This window comes from Arvicola amphibius, chromosome 8 (genome assembly GCF_903992535.2).
Source record: "Arvicola amphibius chromosome 8, mArvAmp1.2, whole genome shotgun sequence".
Classification (NCBI taxonomy): domain Eukaryota; kingdom Metazoa; phylum Chordata; class Mammalia; order Rodentia; family Cricetidae; genus Arvicola; species Arvicola amphibius.
The window spans coordinates 84210769-84229775 of record NC_052054.1 but is presented as its reverse complement, the minus strand read 5'-3'; the positions used below and the strand labels follow the sequence as shown (position 1 = coordinate 84229775).

The following is a 19007-nucleotide window of genomic DNA, read 5'->3' as shown; positions in this document are numbered from 1 at the left end:
TCGTCTTGCTTGGATACAAAAGCCTGCTTGCCTGTGCATCTTTGAATTTCACATGAGAAGTGAGTTTTGTTTTGATGTGCCCAGAAGTGGCATTGATCAGAACCTATTTGTTTTGCATAGGTATGACTCCCTCACCGGAGTTCCGGTCAGTCAGCAGAACTTGCTACTGGAGAAGGCCAGCATCCTCTTCAATATCGGGGCACTGTACACCCAGATTGGGACCCGCTGTAACCGGCAGACACAGACCGGGCTGGAGAGTGCAGTGGACGCCTTCCAGAGAGCTGCAGGTGTGTGTCCTCCAGGGCAACCATGCTACAGTCTTGAACCTGCTGGGTGGCACCAATTGTGCTGATTCTCTGACCCCAGCTGAAAAGAGTCTTGCTTGGGTCCTCTGCAGACCCATCAAGTACTAATGCCTTCCAAGTCTGATAAGGGCCCGGGCATGACTGCTTGCCTAAAAGCTCCTAGTGAGGGGCTGGGGGGTGTGGTTCAGAGGCAGGAGGAGGAGGCTTGACCGGCTTGAGGGAGACTCTAGGGTCAATCTATAATGTCACACAGAAAGGAGGAAGGGGGGGGATGGCTGTGTAACTTCTTGGTCAGGAGACTTACTCGGTGGTTGGCATCATGTGATCTCAGTACAGTAAGGCTCATATGCATAGTGAGAGGCTTGGGTTAATGATTAATTTTTTCCAGGTGAGTGGCTTCGGTGTCGGCTGGGACTATTTCTCAATAATGGGAATACAGTAACTTGCCCTCGCTAGTGAAGATGTAGCCTTTAGAGTTTTCTCTTAGTTGTTACTCTAGGGATATTTTGTGTTTTAACAAATAAAGCTTGCCTGAAGACCAGAATAGCAAAGCAGCCAAGCTACCAGAGAGTTCTTACCTCTGTCCTCAGTGTGACCAGACTGCAATGCTCTCCACCAGACCTCAGACTGCAGACCGAGACTCTGAGCTCCTGTTTCCTCCCATTTTATATTCCTCGCTAGTGCTGGGATTAAAGATATGCACCACCACCATCCGGCCTCTGTGGCTGACTAGTGTGGCTGCTGGGATTAAAGGTGTGTGCCACCACTGCCCGGCCTGTATGGCTGTCTAGTGCACTCTGATCTTTAGGCAAGCTTTATTTATTAAAACACAAATAATACTCACTGTATGTTACTATATAGGTCAATACAGTGATCTATGTATAAGGGGACGTGTTACTAACAGTTCTGGAGCCCATTTGAGGCCTGGAGGTGGAGCTCAGGGATAGGACGTTTGCCTAGCGTGTGTGAGGCTCTAGGTTTGACCCCCAGTGCTACAGACAAATGAAGGGAATGGAGAAAGAATTCCCACATATGCCCATATCTGTGATAGATTGGGTACAGTCCAAGAATAACAACTAACAATAAAATGATAACAATACAATGTGATAAATTGTATTGTTTCTGGAATTTTCCGTGCAACATTATCATATTACAGTTGGCTGAAGGTAACTGAGCCGGAACAAAGCTGAACCTCAGATAAAGGGAATTACTGTTACTATTGGTACTTTTCGGATTATGTTTAACCAGCCAGGTTTGCAAAGCCTGCGGTTGCTGATTTTAGCACTGTTGGATACTGTGCACCGGGAGCCTGCTGCTTCTGTCCCTCTCAGAGATTGCCGAACACTCCCAGTCGCTGCTGGTGGTTCAGGTTGGCCTTGACCATGGGGTCCTCCTGCCTCAGCCCAAGTGCTAGGGTGACAGCTGAGCCTCCACAATCGGTGGTTTGTTCCCCCTCCGCCCCCACCCACGTTTTAACTTCGTTGCCCCTACAGCAGCTCAGCCTGTTATGAACTAGAGTCAGGACCAATAAAGAAAACTAGCTTAGCACCAAGCTGTAAGTGCCGGGTGGTGGGAGTTGGTGCAGTGGGTCAGCCTGGCGCTGATGGCGGTGTCACAGGGCTCCATGTTGCTCCAGTCTAGCAGGCCTCTGTCTACATAATGGAGGGTAATAATGGCCGTCGTGATGCAGACCACAGGATGACCTCCAAGTGGCCAGTTGGATAAGTTTGATGGCTTTTTTTTTTTTATCCTTTGAGGCAGGCCACTATGCCACCAGCATGGCCTTTAACTCACTATGTGAGCTAGGCTGATTTTGGATTTTGATCCTCATGCTTCGGCCTCCCTAGTGCCATGATTACAAGTGTGTGCCACCAAGCACTCCTCCAGCCTTGCATCCTTTAGCCCTCTCCCTGCGTCAGCCTGCCTGGAAACCTCATTCTAAAACCCACCAAGTCCCACAGCTTTGCCATTTTGACTCATGGAGGCAAGGTCTTGTTAATATTTAGCTCGGGCTGACCATAAGCTCTTGGTCTCTGGCGTGCTGGGATGGCAGGCTTGTCTAATTGTGGCTGGCCTCTGAGGAGAGTCCTAGGGAGTCACACTTTTTGACCTGCCTCGGAGGCTTCAGAAATACAAACAAAGAAACTCAGTGACAAGACAGGCTGGGGTGGGGGTGGGGGGGGAACGACAAACAGACACCATCCTTCTCTGGGGCGGCAAAACCAGCGGAACCAGTTGGATGGGAGGCCTGCAGTCCAGGCCCCTTCAGCTCCAGGTTAACTGTCCCTCTGTCACTGCATGACTCGGTTAACCTTTCTCAGTAGTCAAGGGTGGCAGCGTGGGCGTGTCCAGTGGAAGATTCCCCAGGGGAAAGCCCTGGCACCTCTCACTCACCCTACTGGCTTTCTGTTTTCTCCATCACATGCTCAGTCGTGGGACAGAGACAAAGGTGCTCAGATGGCTCCCTGGCTTTATGCAGATATAAGTGTCCCAGAAGAGAATCCTATGTAAAAGACCGTGGTGAGGGACAGATGTCATAAATTACAGTTTCGACCATTTCTTACTGTAGTAAATACGCGTGAGACACAATCGTCTTGTTGACCGTTGTTTTTAAGTGTGTGGCCATCAGCACCCCGTGCAGCCATCAGCACCCCCAGCTCCAGGGTGGCCTCATCACGCGCACTGCAGTGGCCCTATTTAGACGTGTGATTCGCTCGTTGAGACAGGGTCACCGGGCCACCTTTCTGCTTCATTCTTCCAAGTGCCGGTATTACAGGGGTGTGCCACCACGCCTGGCATCTCTAACTAGCAGACTGCAATGTCCCTTTCCTTGTTTCTGTAGCTCCTAGTGACCAGTGACCTCTGTTCTACTTTACTCTTCTGAGTTTGACTATTCCAGGAACCTTACCAAACGAAATCTCATACTGTCTGTCCTTCCGGGGCTGGTTTATCATAGTCAGCTTGGTCTTCATTCATGCTGGCCACACATTCGAGTCGCAGTCCCGTCTTTTGAGACAAGGTGTCACTATGCAGTCCTGGCAGGCCTGAAATCCACTGTGTAAACCGGACTGGCTTGGAACTCACGGGGATCCTCCTCCTTCACTTCCCCAGTGCTGACATTAAAGGCCACCACACCCAGATCATTCCTCATTTGACTGGGGAATAAACCTGGGGCTGCTCACACTGTGAGCACAGCTCTCTGCCACAGCTTTACCTCCAGCCCCTCAGTTTGTTTGGTTTTTGTTTGTTTGTTTTTTCAAGGCAGAGTTTCTCTGTAGCTTTGGAGCCTGTCCTGGAACTAGCTCTGGCCTCAAATTCAATCTGCCTGCCTCCGTCTCCCGAGTGCTGGGATTAAAGGCGTGCGCCACCACCTCCCCGGCAGCAGTCAGATCTTTTGTGCATTATTTAGCTCTGCACAAAGAGGTGGAATGGCTAGATAGTGTGGCAACTGAGAGTCACATAGATTTTGTGTGTGTGTGTGTGTGTGTGTGCGCGCGCATGTGTGTAGTCCAGAATGTCTTTGAACTCTCCATCCTCCTACTTCAGCTTCCCTAGTGCTAGGATTAAAGGCACACACCTGGCAAAATACATATTTTTCAAGATGCTTTCGGATTATAGGTGTGTGCCACTTTTATATGTATATATAATATAGAAATTATAGATGTCTACCATGTATATCTGTGTGTATGTGTGCATATATAGTAGAAATATGTATATAAGTTGTATATACACATTAGGTAGATGTTAGATAGATAATTTTTCTTTGCATTGTTAGTGACTTGTGCTCAGGCACCCAGGGTGCTATCTATGCAAGCACTCATTGATGAGTGACCCCCCCCCCCCCCAATCCAGTTGTATTTTCTTTTTTCTCTACATTAGCGTGATAAAACAAGTGTGATTTCCTACTAAAGAGCAACAAATTCTGATTCTAGGGGTTTTAAACTACCTGAAAGAGACATTCACACACACTCCAAGCTACGACATGAGCCCCGCCATGCTCACTGTTCTGGTCAAAATGATGCTCGCCCAAGCCCAAGAAAGCGTGTTTGAGAAAGTCTGCCTTCCAGGGATCCAGAATGAGTTCTTCATGCTCGTAAAGGTGGCTCAGGAGGCTGCCAAGGTAAAGGCTTCTGTGTCCCTGTGACTTTTGGGTGGGCAGGATCTGCTGGTATGGGTGCCTAGGAGCAGTGCCGAGGTGGAGGGTGGGGTTGGTCATCCACAACCCGAGCCATGCACCAGCGCCTCCAAGGTGGCTGGCCTGCATTTGCTTGGCAGGTAGCGGTGTTTCAGATACGGCTCATCGTGCCCATCTGTGACTTAGCCGACAGAGCAGCCTAATGACAGTTGCTTGATCCTCTGTTAATGCCGGGGCTGACAGCAGGTGGACTAGCTTGGCTTTCTGCCTACATTCTGGAGCATTCTCCAGCAGGGGATTGATTCGGCTTAGAAGAAAGGACTCTTTCTCTGCAGCCGGGCTTGGGAGGGGCCCCTGTGCCAGGCTTCCCTTGCCCACATCCCCTCTGTTTCAGGTGGCAGAGGTCTACCGGCAGCTGCATGCAGCCATGAGCCAGGAACCAGTGAAAGAGAACATCCCATACTCGTGGGCCAGCGTGGCCTACGTGAAGGTCCACCACTATGGGGCTCTAGCTCACTACTTTGCTGCCACTCTCCTCATCGATCACCAGCGTAAGGCTTGGGCTCAGGGCTGTGGGCTTGCTCCCTTTGGGGCGTGCTGAGCTGAGAGGGAACTGCCTTCCTGTCTTGGATTTAGGCCCACCACAGGGCGCCAGGTGGAAAAGATATTCTGACCTAAGTGGCTATTACACAGGTCTGTGGAATTCAGGGTCAGCCTCTCTAATGGGAGTCAGGGAGATAAATAGCTTCATTTTGTTTTTGAGACAGGGTTTCTCTGTGTAGGCCTGGCTGTCCTAGAACTCATTTTGTAGACCAGACTGGCCTCCAAATCATAGAAATCCACCTGCCTCTGCCTCTCAAGTGATGGGATTAAAGATATGCACCACCACGCCCATCCTAAAATTATATTTTTAATATTTATTTTAAATTTTATTTATGTTGTCTTAGCTTCTCATGTATTGTCGCAAAGAGTCACCGTGACTAAGGCATTTAACTTGCTTACAGTTTCAGAGGGGTTAGTTCATGACCAGCATGGCAGAGAACATGGCAGGAGGCAGGCATGGTGCTGGAGAAGCAGCTAAGAGCTGCATCCTTTGTCCATTGGCAGCTGGCAGGGAGAGAAAGAAAGTCACTGGGTCTAGTGTGGACTTTGGAAACCTCAAACCCCACACTCAGTGACACACATCCTCCACCAAGGCTACACCTCCTAATCCTTTACAAACAGTTCATCAACTGGGGACTAACCCTGCAAATATATAAGCAGATGCGGGCTATGTATGTGGGATTGTGTGTGTGAGTGTAGTGCCCATAGTGGCCAGAAGAGGGTGCTAGCTGCCCCAGAGCTGGAGATAACGGAGTTGCAAGCTTCTTGATGTTAATACTGAGAACTGTACTAGGGTCCTTTTGCACTCTTAAAGCCCGAATTATTTTTTTTTTATTTTTATTTTTTATTATTATTTCAAGACAGCATTTCTCTGTGTAACACCCCTGGCCATCCTGGAACTCACTCTCTAGACCAGACTGTCCTCAACTCACAGCGATCCACCTGCCTCTGCCTCCCGAGTGCTGGGATTAAAGGCATGTACCCCCACCGCCCAGCTTATTTCTAATTTTGGAAGTTTTGGGGTTGAAATGCAGTGCCTTACTCGGTAGCGTTTATTTTAATTCATTTAATTATTGTATATCTACTTAGAGAAGGAGGTCTCCCTATGTAGCCTAGGCTGGTCTTGAACTCAAGATCCTCCTGCATTCGCCTTTCAAATGCTAAGATTATAGGTGTGTGACACCACACACATCCTCAGATAGTAATTTTGCTTTGTTTTGTTGAAAAGGATGCCATGTAGCCCAAGCTGGCCTTAAACTCCTATTCTTTCTGTCTTACTCTTAAGTGCTAGGCTTATAGGTTCGTGCCACTGTGTCTAGCTAAGGTGATATATTTTTTATTTTAATGAATGAATTTAAATGTGCCGCTGAGCATCTTGGCTGATGGCTGGTATTTTAAATGAATCAAAATTAGTGGCAAAAAATTGTGATTAAAATTTTAAATAAAAAGATTGGGCATGGTGATACATGCCTTAAATCCCAGCATTCCAGAGTCAGAGACAGGTGGATTTCTGTGAGTTAGAGGCCAGCCTGGTCTACAGAGTTCCAGGACAGCCAGGGCTACACAGAGAAACCCTGTATCCAGGTTTCTGCAGCCCAGTTTGAAAAGGATTGGTGCTATGCTCACTGTGAGTCCTCTATTTGAATAAGATTCCGCCACATACTCAGCCTGGCTTCAGGCTCATGGTCTCTGCCTCAGCCCCTCAGCATTGTGTGTGAGCCACCACACTATCCCTTCATCCAGATGGTTTTACAAATTATGGGACTGGAGAATATTTCCATTCCACTCACTGCATACACACAATTACCGCTACATATCACACAGTTGGGCACGCAGCTTAGTCGTCAGACTGCTTGCCTGGTATGTAGGAAGCCCTGGGTTCAATCTGTACCACTGAGAAAGCTGGGCGTGGTGATACTCACCTATAACCCTCACACTTGGAAGGTGGAGACAGGAAGAAGCGTCAGGACTTTAAGGTTATCCTCAGCTACATAGTAAGTGCTGGGCCAGCCTGAGCTACTAGAGACCCTATCTCCCAAATTAATAAGAAAGACCTCTTCCAGGGAAGACGGGAAGGAAGGAGACTTACGGGGATATGGCAGCCCCTGGGAGGAATGCAGAGGTGGCAGCCAAAGGGTCACAATTTTGCAAGAAGGCTCCATATAATGATCTACTTGGAGGAGGAGGTAAAAGAGTTGGATCCAGGGTCAAATCCTGAACCTCTAGTGTGTGGCTGTCCCCTTGGGAGCAGGGCTTAAGGCCTGGCAGCCTGCGTTATACCTTGGGGCTAAAAGGAGTTTGGTGGCATTGTTTGACTGGGCACTGTCTCCAGAGAGATGTAACCTGGGGCTGTCTTTGTAGTAAAGCCAGGCACAGACATGGACCACCAGGAGAAGTGCCTGTCCCAGCTCTACGACCACATGCCGGAAGGGATGGCGCCTCTGGCCACGCTGAAGAATGACTGGCAGCGCATGCAACTAGGTGCGTGCTCCTGTCCTGGGGCTGGGCTCTGCTAGCTGCACAGCCCCCAAACGGGGCTGCGAGGGAGGGCTTGGGAAAGGGACCACCCTACCTTGAGACATTGTGTGGGCCTGCCCTCGTCACAGAGGGCTTTCCAGAGCTGTGTCCTCATGGCTCCTTGAGTGCCCAAGCTTCCGACCACAGCCAGGCTTTTGACTGTCTCCTAACATTGTAGCTGTTTGTGGATGGCCCTGTTGTTGCTCCTCTCCCTTACCTTCTCCTTCCGTCTCCTCCCCTCCCCTCCCCTCTCTCCTTTCTCAGAATTGGGAATTGAATAAAGGGCCTCATGAATGCTGGGCAAACACATTATCACTAAACTACACCCCTGCCTTTTTTTATATTTTTCTTTTGGGAACAAGTTCTTGGTAAAATGCCCAGCTCTGTAGCCCAGGCCAACCTTGAACTTGCTATCCTCTTGCCTCAGCTTCCCAAGTGTAAACAGAGGTGGAGCTTTTCTTTTGTCCCGACTGCCTGGTCCCAAATAATCACACAAAAGCTTCTATTAATTACAGAATGCTTGACCTATAGCTCAGGCTTATTATTAACTAGCTCTGACAACCCAGTTCTATTCATCTTCATTTTGCCACGTGGCTTCGTGGCTTCACCTGTCCTCTAGGACATTCTGGTTCCCCAGAGGCTGGCTTGCATCTTCCTCAGACTCCATCCTTCTTTCTCCCTGTATCGCTGGTTGGCTTTCCTGCCTAGCCTTATTCTGCCTGACTGTGGGCCAATTCAGCTTTATTATTAACCAATGAAAGGAATACATATTTTGTAGTGTACAGAAAGATTATCCCACACCCAAGTGCTGGAAGGCACTGGTTCCCATTGTTGTTTTTGATGCTTCACCAACGGCGAGTGAGGGCTGGAAATGGGGTATCCTGGTTTGGTCGTCAGCATGAACGTCTCCCCATTTTGGTGATGTTCTGCCTCTGGGGTGCCTTGGCCATGCCTGGCATTCCTGCCTGCCTCCCTCTCTCCACATTTGGTCAGCAAATTATACGAACTTTAGCTAGAAAACATGGCTGAGGTCTCACCTCCTCTTATCCCACCACCCTGGCTGAAGTCACGTCAACAGAGCTTACCTAACTCATGCTGACTCTGTTGAATCCCACACAGCTCTGTGAGATAGGCCTGGTAGGACCCCTCCACACACACATTATCACATCTGCACCCCCCATTTTCCTGTTCCCACAGACCTTGGCCACCTTAGTTATCTGCTCACATCCTAGTGTGTCCCTTCGGGCACTTGTAAGGTCAGGAGTGAGCTGGTCCTTGCTGTGACTCACTCTGCCCTTTTCCCCGTCCTCCCTCCATCATAACCTCCTTTCCTAGAAGACCTGGTTACGTTCCTGCCCCAGGGCGGTTGCACCTGTTTCTTCTCTTAGGGGCACCCTCCTCCCGGGCATCGCCATGGCTGCTGTTTGACTTCAGAGCTGTGCTCCATAGTAAACCTAGCTGTCTACTTGGTAGACCCTTGCCCAGCCTGCAGCCCTGGGTTGGATCCCGAGGACCAGACAGGTGTGGGAGGACATGCCTATGATCCCAGGACTGGGGAGGTGGAGGCAGGAGGATCAAAAGTTTAAGGTCAACATTGGCTACCATAGTAAGTTTGAGGCTAGCCTGGGATATTTGAGAACCATCCACCATCTCTACCCACAAGCACAAAAAAAAAGAAAGAAAGGAAAGAAAAGGAAAGAAAAAGAAAAAGGTAAAAAAGAAAAGTTACTTTGGGGGCTGGAGAGATGGCTCAGAGGATAAGAGCACTGGCTGCTCTTCCAGAGGTCCTGAGTTCAATTCCCAGCACCCACATGATTGCTCACAACCATCTATAGTGAGATCTGGTGCCCTCTTCTGGCGAGCAGATATACACGCAGATAGAACACTGTATACATAAAAAGTGACCTCATCAAATACACATGCATGTAAACACACAAAACAGGAATTTTTTTTTTTTTCCTTTTTAAAGTCACTCAATCAGAAAAGCCTTTCTTGGTCTAAGAGATGTTTCTATCGCAGGTAAAGGACATCTGCACCGGGCCATTGGCTACCACGAGGAGTCTCTGAGGGAGGCCAACCTGTGCAAGAAGCTACGTGACATTCAAGTGCTCCGGGATGTGCTGTCCGCTGCCCACCAGCGCACTCAGCTCAAGTACAACCAGCACCGAGAGGATGACGATCTTCTGAACTTGGTTGACGCGCCAGATGTCCTTTGTGAGTGATGGGAACTGCCAGCTGGTTATGTGGCACCTGTGGCATAGGGGTGCTTGTGGCTACAGATACACAAGCCTGTATCAATTGGCCTTCCAGGACTGAATTGGAGAGGGACCTAGTACCAATCCTGTTGGATATAGTGACTGTAATTCTAGTATTGAGGAGGTGAGACAGGAGGATGCTGTAAGTTCAAGGTTAGTTAGCCTTCACCTTGACTACATAGTAAAACCCTTGTTTCTACCAGGGTGGAGGTGGGAGGTGCTGCTCTTACCTTGGCCTTTCCACCCTGTCCTTTTCACCTTCACCTCCTCATCTCAGCCTCAGTCCCCGCCTCCTCTCAGTCCCCACCTCCTCTCTGTCCCCACCCCTTCTCAGTCCCCACCTCCTCTCAGTCCCCACTCCTCTCTGTCCCTGCCTCCTCTCAGTTCCCACCCCCTCTCTGTCCCCGCCTCCTCACAGTCCCCACCCCCTCTTAATTTCCACCTCCTCAGTCCCCGCCTCCTCTCAGGCCCAGCCTCCTCTCAGTCCCCGCCCCTTCTCAGTTGCCACCTCCCCTCAGTCCCCGCCTCCTCACAGTCCCCGCCCCTCTCAGGCCCAGCCTCTTCTCAGTCCCCACCCTTCTCAGTCTCCGCCTCCTCTCCTGTGCTTTCCTTGGCTTGGTGGTTCGGGCTCTCCTGGTCTTAATTCTGTGCTCCTGAATGGGCTTCGCTACTCCCTCTGCTGAGTCTTCTTGACCAGCCCAAACTCCCAACCTTTCCCTGAGCTCTGCTTTCTCTGATTTGGTTTGGGTATACCCCTCCTCATGCTGTCCCAGGCCTACCCTGGGCTTCAGTGATCTCTCTCATCCAGAGATGCCTGGGGCTTCTTGGTCAGCCCTGCAGCTTCCGCCAAGGACTACTCTGGCTGTCTTCTTTCCCACCTACCTCCCTAGCTTGGAAGCCAAATGCACTCTTGTTTCTACTCCTGGACTTGCTTTCTCCCTTTTGTGGCCCCAACATTTCTAACTGTCCTAGACGCCACTCGCAGCAGTGTTGAGGTGGCCGGGACAGTTATTGCTCTGCCTGCCGGGGAATGCAAGTCATGTCTCTGCAGGACTTCACTCAAAAGGTCACATTACCAGGGAGGGATGATTAGGATTTTTTAAAATTAGAGATGAGAAATTGATTGGAGGGTAACCCAGTTGAGTCAGGACCCTCTGAGGATGCAGAGGAAAAACCAGTTCAAGCTGGGCACCCTGGAGCCTCGCAGCATTCCTCCTGCAGGGCATGGGTCAGGTCCCTTTGGAATGGAGAGGTCTCGTGACCTGCTACCAGACCGGCATCTGTCAGAGAATGTCTCTGTGGTCAGATCCTAGACAGACAGATTAGAGCTTTGCTGATTGCCCGCGGGACAGGAGCTTTAGTTCCTATGGCCTGCTTGGGGGGAGGGAGTTATGAACTGTGGATGAGAGTAAATATATATATATATATATATATAATAATATATATAATATAATATATATATATGTATTATAGTATCTTACCCTCTCTGTTTCTAGTTACTTTGATCTTGGTCTCTAGAGTTCCGTCCTTAGAGATAGGACCTCGTCAAGCTGGAATACTGGGCTCTTCTCTATCGGTCTTAGCATTTGCTGTCTGCCAGCCACCATAGTGCATTGAAGATGAGGAAGTAGATGGGGCTGTAGCTCAGTGGCTAGGTGCTTTAGATTCCTGCTGGTGTGGTTCAGTGGTAGAGCCCCTGCCTCTAATCCCCCAGGGAGGGGCTGGGGGCGTGGCTCAGCGGTAGAGCCCCTGCCTAGAATCCCCCAGGGAGGGACTGGTTCAGTGCACTTCCTAGTTTGTATAAGGCCCTGGATTTGATTTCAAATGCAACCAAAATTCAGACAAAGAGGGAATTCAAGTTTTTATCCCAGGTGCCCTTATATCAGGTGAAGGTGGGAATGCCTGTCAAGGATCCACTCAGATGCTGTATTCCCCTCAGCCCAGGAGCTAGACACTAGACTCCATGCTCCAGAGCAGACCGGAGCCCACAGGAACCCAGCGTCCTGTTAATGCTCCTAAGAACCGGCGGGGTCGTTATGTTACTAGAGGGACTCTGCCTGGGTGACCATGGCTTTCTGACAGCAGTTCTCAACCTCTGGGTCGAGACCCCTTTGCGGGGGTGGGGGGTCAAATGACTCTTGTACAGGGATTGTCTAAGACCATCAGAAAACACAGATCTTTACGTAATGATTCATAACAGTAGCAAAATTGCAGTCATGAAGTAGCTACGACATAGTTTTATGGTTGGGGTCACCACAGCAGGAGGAACTGTAGTAGGAGGAACTGTAGTAAAGGGTCATGGGTTAGGGAAGATGGGGTTGTCTGGTTGTCTCTGTCCCAGCCCTGAATGGTTTAAGGTCCATAGGAAGTGCCCCAGTGAAAAGCATGGTCACCTAGGCCAGGTCTGAGGGGTTTTCCATCTACGCTGCAAGGTGTTTAAGGAGACATGGTTAGTGTCTTTGGAGGGAGGTCTTGAGATCTGAGTTTTCAAGCACTACTTTCTGTGACACGTCTATTTACCCTAATCCATAGTCTTCTTCTTTAGCAAAAACTGAACGAGAGGTTGAAATAACTGCCCCCCAGTTCTCCAAGGTGACAGTCACAGACTTCTTCCAGAAGCTGGTATGTCAACCACTTATTTCATAAATTACCTGAAGACTTTTGTTGACCCTTTGAACTTTTTATTTATTTACTTATTATTATTATTATTATTATTATTATTATTATTATTATTATTATATTTTGTTTTGAGACAAGGTTTCTCTGTGTAGCCCTGCTATCCTAGAAGCTGACTCTGTAAACCAGGTTGGTCTCAAATTCATGGAGTTCCACCTGTTTCTGTCTCCTAAGTGATGGGATTAAAGGCATGCACCACCATACCTGGTCTTATTAAGACAATTAGTAGGTTTAGGGGTATAGCTTAGTCACAATGCGCTCCCCTAGCATGCATAAAGCCCTGGGTTCGAACCCTAGTAGAATAAGAGAGATTATAAATGAATTTCTAAAAGATCATTTTATTTTAAATATACTGAATACATTAGAGACAGTGTAAGTACTGTTCTTATATGATGGCACCGGCACACATTGCCTCTGATATGACAGTAGGCACGATGGAGCTGGTTGAGAAACAAAGTCAGGGGCATCCCTTGACTCCATGTGTTCGAGACCAGCCTGGGTCATGTGGCAGTTCCACCTATAAACCCTTCACCACATGACCCTCTCTTCCCAAGGGCCCCCTGTCTGTGTTTTCGGCCAACAAGCGATGGACACCTCCTCGAGGCATCCACTTCAAGGTGGAGGAAGGGGACTTGGGTTTCACCTTGCGAGGGAACGCCCCTGTCCAGGTGCACTTCCTGGATCCTCACTGTTCTGCTTCGGTAAGTGGGAGGGCCCATGGGGATTGGGGAGGAGTCAGAGTCAGTGGCCTGGACCCAAGTAGCTGGGGATGGAGTTTTGGGTTTGGCCATGCCAAAGGTTTGAGTCCAAGTAAAAGGCGTACCTGCCACCACTACCCCTCAAATGAATTTTTGCTTCTTCTAGTAAATTTTTATGCAAATGTCGGGCTGGGGTGTAGCTCAGTGCTGGGGCACCTCATTAGCATATGACACACACACATACACACACACACACACACACACACACACAAAATCAAAAGACAGACTTACACCAATGGCTACTTAGATCATGAATCCTGGGACACAGTCCGGGGTTTAATGAGAATCCCTGACATTCATCCAAGCAATTCTTTTTAGCTGGCAGGAGCCAAGGAAGGAGATTACATTGTTTCCATACAAGGCCTGGATTGTAAATGGCTGACCATCAGTGAAGTTATGAAGTTGTTGAAGAGCTTTGGGGGGGAGGAAGTTGAGATGAAGGTCGTGAGCCTACTGGACTCCACATCATCCATGGTGAGCGCAAACAACCCTGGTGGTGAAGAATGGGTGGGGGGAGGTCAGTGAGAGTTTGGCCTTGGCGTTCATTGTCAGGCCCCCTGTCTCCCACCTGCACAACATGGCAGGAGCATCTGAGGCCATTCCCATTTCTCTCTGCTCATCATCCCAGCATGAGCTTGCCCTGGGTCAGAGAACTTGAAAACGGACTTCTATCACAGGAGTAATGGGATAAAAATGCTCAGTTAGAACCGAGCACAGTGGAGACCTGGAATCCAGGTGAGGTAGAAGGTTTCAGGCCAGCCTGGGATATACTGTGAGCTCCTGTGCTGGATGGATGAATGGATGGATGGATGGATAGAAAGATGGATGGGTAGGTGGATGGATGGGTGGGTGGGTGGGTGGGTGGGTGGATGGATGGATGTGTGGATGGATGGATGGATGGATGGATGGATGGATAGAAGGATGGATGGATGGATGGATGGGTGGGTGGGTGGATGGATGGGTGGGTGGATGGATAGAAGGATGGATGGGTGGGTGGGTGGATGGATGGATGGATAGAAGGGTGGATGGATGGATGGATAGAAGGATGGATGGATGGATGGATGGGTGGATGGATGGATAGAAGGATGGATGGATGGATGGGTGGATGGATGGATTAAACATATGGTGGAGTTATGCAGAAGGGCTTAGAGACCATGACAGTCATTTCCCGCGAGATCTTGGGAAGTGTTTGCCGCTTCTGTAAGCTCAGGTGTGAAGTTAGGGCCTTTGACTGTTTACCCAGAGAGAGGAGGTGTATACTAAGGTGTCAGGTTCTCTTCTGCTCGTTGCCACACTTTACAGTGTACCCTAGACTGTGCACATTATCACAGCTTTTATTCACAGTACTTTGAGCCTAAGCTTGTGTCTATGGTAGTCAAGTGTTCCATTACTATAACAAGAGACCTGAGGCAAACTCCTTATGAAACAATGAGGTTTATTCAGCTCACAAATTGGGAGGTTGAAAGTTCAGATCTAGTGGCCCCATTCTTCTGGTTACGTGGTAAGATAGACGGCATCATGGTGGGATAATGTAGAAGGGAGGGCTCATGGTAGAGAAGAGGAAGCCAAAGCTACCAGGGTCTCAGGTCTCTCCCCAGTTGACCCAAGGACCTCTGGGAGGCTTGCAAGAAGAAAGCAAAGCTTGGGTGTGATTTTGAAAAGAATATTAATGTGGTCTAGTGTCCAGCAATGGGAACAAGGCTGACAGAGCTTGAACTCGTGTAAGTGACGAGAAGGAAAAAGTCATGGAAGAGACGTAAGAAGAGTGTATGAGGGAGGAATGGCTCAACAGCTGAGACCTCTTGCTGTTCCTGCAGAGGACCTGGGTTCAGTCTCCAACACCCACATGGCAGCACACAGCTGTATCTGGCGCCCTCTTCTGGCAGCCTTGGACATTGCAGACACTTGTACACATAAAACAAATTTTTAAAAAGAAAGAAAATAAGGGTGTGCTGAGCACAGCACCAACAGGGGCACAGAGTGTTCTAGAGGGAGAGAAGACCTGTAAGACCTTTAAACAAGTGTGCTGTGACCAGAGGGGACTACAGGAAGTGGAGCAGAGGGCTTGTTTACAGGGGCGGAGGTTGGAAACCATTCTGTCTTTACAGAAGGGTGCTGACGTAGTCTGGTGTTTGTTTTAGAAGGAGAACTGCTGCCTAGAGGCAGGCCATGGGTATCTGGCCAAGTGGTGTAGACTTTACGTGCGCACATGTGTGTGTGCACGCGTGCGTGTGTGTATGCGAGATGTTCATGTGTAGCATTTGGCAGCTGTATTCGTTAACTTCATGTTGCCGTGACTGAAGTAAGCAACTTGGGAGAGGTTTATAGTGACTCATGTCTTCAAATGACACGGTTCGTCACGGTAGGGAGGGCGTGGTGGCAGGAGTGGGTCTGTTTGTCCTCACATCTTGGAGGATCAGCAGATATCACCTTCAAGGTGTTTCTGAACAGGCAATCACCTCCGCCCCCCCCACTCCCAGGAACAGAAGTTTGTCTGAGAAGAGGTTAAACAGGCAGCCATGCATGGTCTTGACCATTGCTAGGAATCTGGACTCCACAGAGCTTGCTCTGCTTCCATGATCGATCAGAAATTTATTTCTGTTGCTGCCCTGCCTTTGAACCAGGTGACAAGGAACCAGACATGGTGGTTAAAACAGTTGTTTGGCTGGGCGATGGTGGTGCACGCCTTTAATCCCAGCACTTGGGAGACAGAGAGAGGCAGATCTCAGTGAGTCTGAGGCCAGCCTGGTCTACAGAGTGAGTTCCAGGGCAGCCATGACTGTTACACAGAGAAACTCTGTCTCGAGTGTGTGTAGGGGAACAGTCATTCAACACACACACACAGCCTGGCTGAATTTGAATTTGGCTTTAACTAGCCAGGTGCCTCGGGCAAGTCCACGAATAGCTCTGAAGCTCAATACAGTGGGGGGGGGGGGGGGAGTGTTTGTATCCTTGGGGTCCTAACAGGGCCCGCTGTGAGTTCGTGTAGGCAAGGCCCCTTATGGCCGCTGTGAGTTCGTGTAGGCAAGGCCCCTTATGGCAGGCACGAGATCCACTTGTTTATATACTAGGTGTGATATTGATGCCCAGCACTGCTATGGTTGTTCTTTGTAGCCAAATGAGACTCCAGATAGACACTTGAGCACTGTTTGCTTTTAAAAGAAGAGTTCTGGTTGATTAGCCTTAATTACGTGTAGGTATGTGTCTGTGTGTGGGTTGTGAGTGCAGGTGCCTAGTGTGGGAGGTCCTTCTGTCTGTTGCTTTTATTGGTTAATGAATAAAGAAACTGCTCTGAGCCTATGGCAAGGGCAGAACAGAACGAGGTGGGGAAAGCTAGGCTGTATGCTGGGAGAAAAGAGGGCAGAGTTGGAGAAGAAGCCATGGAGCCCCCACAGGAGATAGACGTGCTGAAACTTTGCTGGTAGGCCACGACCTCGTGGTGATGTACAGATTAGTGGAGATGGGCTAAATTAAGATGTAGGAGTTAGCCAGTAAGAAGCTAGAGCTAATGGGCCAAGCAGTGATTTGAATACCATGGTTTCTGTGTGATTATTTTGGTTCTGGGCGCCGGGAATGAACAAGTGACCCTTCCTGCAACAGGTGTCAGAGCGTCAGGTCCCTTGGAGCTGGAGTTACAGATAGTTGTGTGCCTTCTGACACAGTGCTGGGAACTGAACTCAGGTCCCATGGGAGAGCAGCAGGTGCTCTTAACCTCTGAGCCATCTCTTGGCCTCTGAACACTGCTTATGACAACTTTCCTTCAAAATCAAATGGTGAGGACTGGGATGTGGCTCAGTCACCTAGCGCTTGCTTAGCATGCCCTGGGGTCCTTGCCAATGCAGGGAGAACAAAGGGCTGTGCCCGCCCACATCAGCCACCTGCCATGCTTTGTTTTGACTGGTGGGATCCGGGCTCCTCCCTAGAGCACAGTTTGGGAACAACTGACAGACACAGCGGAAAGAATCCATGCTTTGGAAAGAACAGCTGGAGCGGGGCCCTGATTGTCAAGCTGTGTGACTTGAGCTGGTTAATACCCTCTCTGGGCTTTCAGGGTTTTGGCGGTAGGTTTTAGGAGTCTGACCAGGCAGTGTTTTCAGAAGTGTTCCATTAAGCCCTAACAGACAAGGTCCAGAAAGGCTTGGAGGGTCAGTAGCAGGGGGCTTGCTGTGTAGGAGCAACAGAAAAAGAGGCCCGTGAAAGGAAGAGAGGACCTGGGATGGGAGCTGACCCTTGAGTGATCCTGGCAAGGTGGAGGCGGGGGAGGTCAGTGACAGGTCTCCAAGAATGTGGGGGATGTGCATGCAGACAGACATGGATAGCAGAGCGAGCCTGTGTCTGTGAGGCAGGAATGCAGGGTGTGGCCTGGTACCTGGAGGAGAGGGAGTGGAATCCGGGCAGCAGGTGGGAGGGAGGGCCCTGCTCTCTGAGGCCAGTGCAATTGTGTGTAGTGCCAGGCTCGCTGGAGGGTATCTGTGCTGTGCTAAGAGGTTAGAGGTGAGCAGAGAGGGTGCTAACAGGCAGCTAGGAGCAGAGGGCTGGTGGGACCAGAGCAAGACAGGGAGTGCCAGGTCAGGGGTCGTTATTGGGAGACACAGAGTCAGGGAAATCAGTCAGTTGGGGGGAAAATCCTCAGGCTGTTTGCAGCTTTTGAAGGATGGTGGTGGGGGAGGCAGGAAGGCCAAGGTGGAATTTAACTGGAGCTGACATCCTGCCAAAGGAGTAAGGAAGAGAACTGAGGATTGGGAGAAAGGCCTTATGATATAAGGTGGCCAGTGCAGAGCAGGGGAAGGTTGGGGAATACTAAAAGCCCTGCAATCTGCCTCCAAGATTTAGTTCCATTGTCTTTAATGACAGAGTGTGTGCCTGTTGGAGTCTAGGAAAGGGAGGATCTTGATTGAAAATCACCAGAGTCTAAGGTGTACTAGTTAGGGTCACTATTGCTGTGCTGAAACACCATGACCAAAAGCAACTTGGGGAAAAAAGCGTTTTTTGTTTTTAAGATTCATTTATTATTTATTAAGATTATTATTTATTTATTATGTATATAGTGTTTTGCCTGCATGTATGCCTGCAGGCCAGAAAAGGGTGCCAGATCTCATTACAGATGGTTGTGAACCACCATGTGGTTGCTGGGAATTGAACTCAGGACTTTTGGAAGAGCAGGCAGTATTCTTAACTGCTGAGCCATCTCTCCAGCCCCGGAAAAGGGTTTGTTTCACTCATGGTTCCATACAATGGTTCACCATCAGAAGCAGTGAGGGCAAAGAGCACGGAAATTAAGCAGGGCAGGAACCTGTAGGCAGGAGCTGATGCAGAGGCCATGGAGGGTGCTGCTTACATGGCTTGTTCCCCTGGCTTGCTCAGCCTGCTTTCTTATAGAACCTAGGACCACCAGCCCATGAATGGGATGGGCCCTTCCCCACCAATCACTAATTAGGAAAATGCCTTACAGGGCTGGAGAGATGGCTCAGTGGTTAAGAGCACTGGCTGCTCTTCCAGAGATCGTGAGTTCAGTTCCCAGCACCCACATAGTGGCTCGCAACCATCTGTAATGAGATTTGGTGCCCTCGTCTGGCCTGCAGGCATATATGCAGGCAGAACACTGTATACATATTAAATAAATAAATAAATAAATAAAAGAAAAAAGAAAGAAAGAAAATGCCCAACAACCCAGTCTTACAAAGGCATTTTCTCAGTTCAGTTTCTTCTTTTCCAATGACTCTATCCTGGGTCAAGTTGAAAAAACTAACTAGCACAC

General features: G+C 49.3%; 1 protein-coding gene across 1 annotated transcript in view; it reads left to right on the top strand.

Annotated features, from left to right (window-relative positions):
- Rhpn2 (rhophilin Rho GTPase binding protein 2) overlaps positions 1-19007 on the top strand; it is a 54933-nt gene that overhangs the window by 33680 nt on the left and 2246 nt on the right. The window contains exons 7-14 of the mRNA XM_038339920.2: positions 121-287; positions 4238-4425; positions 4835-4991; positions 7405-7524; positions 9580-9774; positions 12361-12437; positions 13046-13192; positions 13568-13723. Coding sequence (XP_038195848.1) covers positions 121-287; positions 4238-4425; positions 4835-4991; positions 7405-7524; positions 9580-9774; positions 12361-12437; positions 13046-13192; positions 13568-13723 — 1207 coding nt within the window. The remainder of the gene's footprint in view (positions 1-120; positions 288-4237; positions 4426-4834; positions 4992-7404; positions 7525-9579; positions 9775-12360; positions 12438-13045; positions 13193-13567; positions 13724-19007) is intronic.